This window comes from Gymnoscopelus microlampas (assembly GCF_963454915.1).
Source record: "Gymnoscopelus microlampas genome assembly, chromosome: 1".
NCBI lineage: Eukaryota > Metazoa > Chordata > Actinopteri > Myctophiformes > Myctophidae > Gymnoscopelus > Gymnoscopelus microlampas.
The window spans coordinates 2,281,995-2,289,825 of NC_139962.1; the positions used below are offsets into that span (position 1 = coordinate 2,281,995).

At 40.8% G+C, this 7,831-nt stretch overlaps 1 protein-coding gene across 1 annotated transcript in view; it reads left to right on the top strand.

Annotated features, from left to right (window-relative positions):
- The window catches only part of LOC311045024 (uncharacterized protein), a 120,244-nt gene that overhangs the window by 67,780 nt on the left and 44,633 nt on the right, over window positions 1–7,831 (top strand). The window contains exon 15 of the mRNA XM_084056835.1: window positions 7,695–7,738. Within this exon, the coding sequence (XP_083912961.1) occupies window positions 7,695–7,738 (44 nt within the window). The remainder of the gene's footprint in view (window positions 1–7,694; window positions 7,739–7,831) is intronic.

Here is a 7,831-nt window from a genome sequence, read left to right on the forward strand (position 1 = left end):
CGAGCCACGGATGTTACAAGAAGACCCGTACTGCGATAAGTACCCGTATCTCCCGTATTGTTCGATAAAAAGCATTTTAATCCGATCGCCGGCCATTTTCTCCAAATTTTCTCCTATACTTTCAACCATGCGACACTAATGGTTGGGAGGTGTATTGCACTCTGATACATTACAAAAAAAAATAAAATAAAATAAAATGGCCGGCAATGGGATTAAAATGCTTTTTATTGAACAATACGGGAGATACGGGTACTTATCGCGGTCCAGATTGCCTTGTAACATCCGTGACTCGGAGGTAAGTTTATATTTCAAATCTCAACGTTTATGTTATGTATATGTTTGCAATGTAAAAAAAAAATCGAACACCGCTATAAACCAGGGGGACTCGGCACCATGACTGTCATGGTATGACAGTCATGTTTCAGGGCTAGATCTAATTATTTGTTGAAACGGAAGACCAGCAGTAATTAACAATAAACGTATGCTTACATTCCCTTGCATTAAAATAAGCTGCGGAACAATTGCTATGTTTACCAATCGGAGATTCGAGAGGATTTATTTGTCACACCGACTCACAAAAGTCACTCATACAGGTGCCATTGCAACCACTGTAGTGTTTCATTTTGGATGGTAGAATCATGATAGGTTTTCAAAAGCAGTAGTCGGAGGTTTATCCAGCGGCCTCTATATTGGATTGTTTCTCGAGAGAAGATGCATTAAATTACTCCCACGTGTGGTCGCGGTCCAGTCGAACGATATCATCGCGGTGGCGTTGGTGATAAAAGAAAGTTCGGAGTTCGGACGTGACTGTCATTGAGAGCACAGTTAAACATGAATGGAGTCGAGCTTAGCTGAATGAAAAAGTTGAAACGGGAAAGCTGTTCAGGTCATCGTGCCAATCCTCCTGTGGGCGCTCGGGAGCTCATGCACCCACGGGAGACAGCGAGCATCCACTGGGAATGCGCTGGTCGGACGGTTAAAATGCTTTGTAACGTGCGCACTGCGCAGGATGCATGATACCGAGTCAGATAGATTTGTATCAGAGGAACGCATTGTGCACTTCCATAAAGCTCTAATAGTTGTGCTACAACTGGTTCCAGAAACGGGCGGACGCACGCACCTTTCGAATGACACCGTCTTATTGTTTTTCTCCTCGCCGCGGGGGTGGGGGCTGGTGGGTTGAGCACCCAACGGCAAAATCATAAATTAGCGCCCCTTTCATCAGTTTTGTGTCAATTAATTTTTGTTTGTTTAATACATATTCTTTCTATTAAGGATAGGGTAAGTGGTTTTCTTTGGTTAGAATAAGTGTTAAATAGCTCTATATTCTGATAATACTCATTGATATAGTGTTTGTTCAGTAACAGGAGCCTCCATGTCTGTCCAGCTCTTTATTTAACAGAAACAACATTTTCAGGTCAGGATACCAATTTTATCCAATCAGAATAAAGAACTCAAACAGGATATAGATTAAACAAGTTAAATTGGAAGTGATGACACTAAGAAATGAGCAGACACGCAATTGAAACTAGAACACTATAAAAATGAAGCTGATAAATGGGTACTTTCTCCTGGTTGGCTGAGATTTTGTCACCTACCTGAAAATGTATTTTTGTTTATTAAAGAGCTGGAGGGACAGGGAGACTCCTGTTACTGAACAAACACTCTATAGCAATGATTCCTATCAGAATATAGAGCTTTAAACTTTTAACAAAAAGCTTTTTGTTTTAACCCAAAAATACCCAAAACTATCACTTACCCTACCATTAATATGTTGAATTCAAATGAATGTGTATTTTCAGACATTTGCACACAATGCTTAGTAAACGTGACCTTCGGCTCTGTACTTAGTCTGCTCTTTTTCCGCTCTACACCAAAATATCTATGCCAAAAGTAGCAGATCTACAATGTCATTGTGAGCCTCTAGATCTACCATTTTTGGTAAATGTAGGGATGCTAGGTAGTGATGTGCATATCGATCGATTGTCTGAATATCGTTTGGTATCGATATTTTAAAAAAAAGTATCGATATTTTTAATGTACTTCCGTTTCCGGTTTATGGTCATTTCCGGTTCCGCGTTAGTACTTCCGTTTCCGGTTTACGGCCATTTCCGGTTTCGTTTCTGGTTTACGGCCGGTTCCGTTTCCGGTTTGGTTCTGGTTCCGGTTCCGGTATCGGAAAATTGCCCCCAAAAATATCGGTATCGAATTGAAGAAATGTGGTATCGGCCCATCACTAATGCAAGGGTTCAAGTAGTTTATGCCCCCCCCGGTCTGAACATTTTTTTCCACCCCCCCCCCAAACGGACTCTATTGGTTAGACCTAAACCAATCAGAGCAGTGCTTCCTTGAACGAACCAATCAGAGCAGTGCTTCCTTGTACGTCATTGCTCCAAATAAGGTGATAAGCCCGCCCACATTTGGATACTGGGCCCTGGTTGGCTCCGCACAACTGCGGAGGGAGAGAATTGAAATCTCTATGGAGGGGGGCCAGACCTAATCTGCCGAGGGCTAAAGTGCATGCAATTTTGCAAAGGCAGATTCGTCTGGAACCAGGCTAACCTAGCAGTGAATCACGTTCCTCAGCCACAACAGAAAATAGTAGGTGGTGCACTTTGCCTTTAACAGTAATTTCAGTTTACATGTTCCAAGACTGTCAATTCCTTTTCCATTATAGTCTTTCAGTGCAAGTGTCTTTCTCTGTATTTTGGGCTTTTCCTTCATTTCTCTGATATCTGACATGCTGATCAAATTTGCCTTTGCACCAGTGTCTAGCTTCATAGTGACCAAAGTTCCATTTATCTGCAGTGGTGCTGTCCATTTATCTTTTTTAATGGCATTAACCTCTTTTGCAGGCTCATCTTCACAGTCAACCATGCCAACGAAAAATGTATCACTCAGATCACTGTCATCCACTATATTCACAGATTTCCCTTTTTTTCCTTTTGAGAAACATTGTTTAGCAAAGTGTTTCTTGCCTTGGCAGTTAGAGCATTGCTTACCAAAGGCTGGACATTGTTTGGGTCCGTGCTGTGAACCACACCGCTTGCAGTGGAATGTGGCGTCGCTCCTTTGCTGCTGTGCAGGGCGCATCTGCGTGCGTCTTTTTCCACCTCTTTGTATTACGCACACAGAACTGTCACTCATGTTAGCAGCGCCGTATGTCCCTATTTCGCTAAATGTTTTAACATGCATTTGGGACAGCTCACTTGCATGGCAGATCTTTATGGCTCCGTCTATGGTCAGCTCCGTTTCCCTCAGTTGCCTTTCCCTGAGCTTTTTATCCTCCACTCCAAAGACGATTTGGTCCCGTATCATGGAGTCCTTCAGATTGTCAAAGTTACATGTCTGTGCTTTTAGCTTCAGATCAGTGAGGAAACTGTCAAAAGGCTCTCTTTGTTGCTGCACTCGAGAACGAAATACATATCTCTCGTATGTCTCGTTCTTCTTTGGAGAGCAATGCGCGTCAAACTTTTCGAGCACTTTATCCAATTTATTTTTATCATCTGCATCATCATAGACGAACGTATTGTACACTTCAATAGCTTGTGGGCCTGCCATTGTTAGCAGTAACGCTACCTTTCTTGCACCCGACTTCTCTTCCAATCCCATAGCCGCGATGTACAGCTGGAATTGTTGTTTGAAGGATCGCCAATTGCTGTCGACATTCCCAGTCAGCTTCAAACGCTCCGGTTTATCCAAGATATCCATGTCACTTGTTGCAATTCCTCCTTTTTTTTTTTTAAGTCTAGTTTTTACTCCTGTTGTCTGAGTGTGTACATGTGTTATATAATAAATGTGTGTCCAGTGCAGTGTTGATTTTGTCGACTAAAACATTTTGGTGGACTACCTTTTTTCACTGACAAAAATAAAAACTAAACAAAACTTAAAGGTAGGGTAAGTGATTTCCTTTGGTTAAAATAAGTATTAAATAGCTCTATATTCTGATAGTACTCATTGCTATAGAGTGTTTGTTCAGTATTAGGAGTCTCCTTGTCTCTCCACCTCTTTATTAAACAGAAAATGCATTTTTGTTTCAGTTTCAGTTTCATTTCCAATTTTATAGAGAACTCAATCAGGATACAGATTAAACAAGTGAAATTCGAAGTGATGACACTAAGAAATGAGCAGACAGAATTGGAACTGGAACACTATAAAAATGAAGCTTAAAAATGGGTACTTTCTCCTGATTAGCTGAGATTTTGACACATACCGGAAAATGTATTTTCTGTTTATTAAAGAGCTGGAGAGACAAGGAGACTCCTGTTACTGAACAAACACTCTATAGCAATGATTACTATCAGAATGTAGTGCTTTAACCTTTTAACAAAATACTTTCTGTTTTAACCAAAAAAAGATCACTTACCCTACCTTTAAGCTATGACTAAAATTTAGACTAAATATACTGACGATTTCGTTCAAAAACTGAAATGTTAGTGAGGGACGAGTGGAGAAGAGATCCAGTTGCGCTTTGAAAATAGCAGATCTCACAATCGGCTATTTTCGGAGCACAACCAAGTGTAAAATCAGCCATCACGAAGCCATCAAGGAACCTCCAAAATACATTTTACACGAGTAAATCAACTGTAGATTTAGTCAGTGGCGTCAGTTCAGCAAAAGCTAAGGTATGGCAGCATGCACGCGACCTGCGCGCGCGTGCATGAGGTCACCCCGCGCGCGCAAAATTTTTGTGCGGTTCTGGGCGGGTTGGGTTCGTTTTTTTCCAGTTTCTGGTTACTTTATTTCGGTTTTAGGGTTAGGATTCGGGTTAGGTTAGGGTTATGTTATTTAGTTCTTATTTTTGCCTGATTTTCCCGATTTATTATCAAAAAAGTACTTCTTTTTTTTTTCTTCCCTGGAGCCAGGGTATGGCAGCTGCAATAGCCTGCCATACCCAATTGACGCCCCTGGATTTAGTCGACTAAAACTAGACTAACAGTAAAACATTTCAGATGACTAAAATGTGACTAAAACTAAATGGAATTTGATTCAAAAGACTATGACTAAAACTGAATCAAAATTTGCTGTCAAAATCAACACTAGTCCAGTGCGCGTGTGGGTGGGTGGGTGGGTGGGTGTGTGTGTGTGTGTGTGAGTTTGTGTGTGCACACATGCGCACTTCACACGCACATGTGCTGAGCCAGCGTGTTTGTGTGTGCATGTCTTTAAGTGACTCCTGCTTGTGTTGAATTAGTGTAACTGGTTGCAATCAACTGCATCTGTCAAATGTAGGAGAGGTTGGCACCACTCAAAAATCCATTGACCAGCTCTGTAGGGGGTGCAGTGGAGTAACTAAAAAAAAATCTATCCGCTGGAATACTTTCTTTTCTGGACAAAAAGTGTATTTTAGACGGACGTAGGGGGGCTCAGAGTGTTCCCACCCACTAAGGAAAATAGGCTTTCAACATATTAAAACCGTTTTTCTTTTGATGAGTAGCGAAAGTGTATTTAATTGTTTTTACTACCAGGGGTATGCGGGCAACGGCTGAAAAGTCACATAGCTACTGCACTATCAGAGCAAGATCCATCCGTTCTGACCGCAGCCTTCGTTTGCTAACGAGAACGGGCTCTCCATCCACCGTCCCAAGCGATGTCTGCGTCAAGTTCACGTTGTAGCGACGTTGTTTTCATATAAAATGCTGGGTATCGCTTCTTCTCTCATTTGTGACCCATTGCAGTTCTTTGAAAAAAATCACCGCTTTATGTCTGTGCGTTCCTGCCTTGTGCCTGTTTTTGCTTCAGTGTACCACGGTGTCACACAGGGACCACAGCTGACCTACAAGCCCACTCCGCGTTGCATCAGTGACGCGTTGTGGGCTTGCAGATCAGCTGAAGCGGAGCTACAGCTCAACTGCACTGCATGTTGAGGGGACGGCTGTGCTGTGTGACAGAGAGAGGCAGAGAAGCTCCTCTACATTACAGACGGACATTGTAACATAAAGACTTACGCGGTTGTCATAATTATTGTTTCCTAAACGTAACTTTCAAGCGAAGTTTATGGGGCTAAAGGGAGGGAGGAGTCTTGTCTGCCTCTGTGCTGAACCAACATGGTGTGTCTCAGCATGACCAGACACACACACACACACACACACACACACACACACACACACACACACACACACACAGCAGTGCATGCACTCAAACTTGACCAGACACACACACACACACACACACACACACACACACACACACACACACACACACACACACACACAGCAGTGCATGCACTCAAACTTTATTGTTGATCATGCGTGACGTGATAGAAGCATTTATTTATTTTTGCATTGGTAGGTAAGATTTGTTTTAAATAAAATTAAAATGTATATATTTATTAAAAAACGACATTGGAATGGCAATTTAAGCATTCAAATGAAATAAAATAAATTCACATTCAAATTATTTATGAATATCTGACACTTACTGGTCTTGTTTACATTAATTTGTCACACGTGTGCAACATGGCAGTAATCCTGTAACTTAACAAGTTACTTTTAAAAGTAACGTTACCCAACATTGCATTTAATACATGTGTGTCTGAGTGTGTACATGTGTCATATAATACATATGTGTCTATGTGAGTGTGTACATGTGTGTCTATGTGTGAGTGTGTACATGTGTCATATAATACATATGTGTCTATGTGTGAGTGTGTACATGTGTGTCTATGTGTGAGTGTGTACATGTGTCATATAATACATATGTGTCTATGTCTGAGTGTGTACATGTGTCATATAATACATGTGTGTCTATGTGTGAGTGTGTACATGTGTCATATAATACATGTGTGTCTATGTGTGAGTGTGTACATGTGTCATATAATACATGTGTGTCTATGTGTGAGTGTGTACATGTGTCATATAATACATGTGTGTCTATGTGTGAGTGTGTACATGTGTCATATAATACATGTGTGTCCAGTGCAGTGTTGATTTTGTCGACTAAAACATGTTGGTTGACCTTTTTTCACTGACAAAAACAAAATAAAAACTAAACAAAACATAAGCTGTGACTAAAATTAAGACTAAATATGCTGACGATTTCATCAACAAATCAAAACTAAAATGTTAGTGAGGGACGAGTGGAGAAGAGATCCAGTAGAACTAAAAGACAAGTCATTTTATGCTCGTTTGTGCTCGGTTGTTGCGCTTTGAAAATAACAGATCTCACAATCGTCTATTTTCGGAGCACAACAAAATCAGCCATTACGAAGCCATCAAGGCACCGCCAAAATACATTTTAGACGACTAAATCAACTGTAGATTTAGTCGACTAAAACTAGACTAACAGTAAAACATTTCAGATGACTAAAATATGACTAAAACTAAATGGAATTTGATTCAAAGAACTATGACTAAAACTGAATCAAAATTTTCTGTCAAAATCAACACTAGTCCAGTGCTTCATTTGTAAATTATTAGGTGCCGGAGCTCATGAACCCGTCAGTTTTGCCACCGCCATATGAATCCATGATATTTTCATGAGCAACGCGGTTTTAACCACTACTCAGTGACTTTTGTCGTGTGTGTGTGTGTGTGTGTGTGTGTGTGTGTGTGTGTGTGTGTGTGTGTGTGTGTGTGTGTGTGTGTGTGTGTGTGTGTGTGTGTGTGTGTGTGTGTGTGTGTGTGTGTGTGTGTGTGTGTGTGTGTGTGTGTGTGTGTGTGTGTGTCATATAAATGTGTGTTTCATTCCTACAGGTTGGATCAAGAAGAAGAACATTCACCTCAACTCCTTAAAACATGTGAGTACAGTAATACAATATGACTTTATTATTACCCTTTCACTGTACAGTAATACAATACCATACAATACATTACTTTATTATTACCCTTTC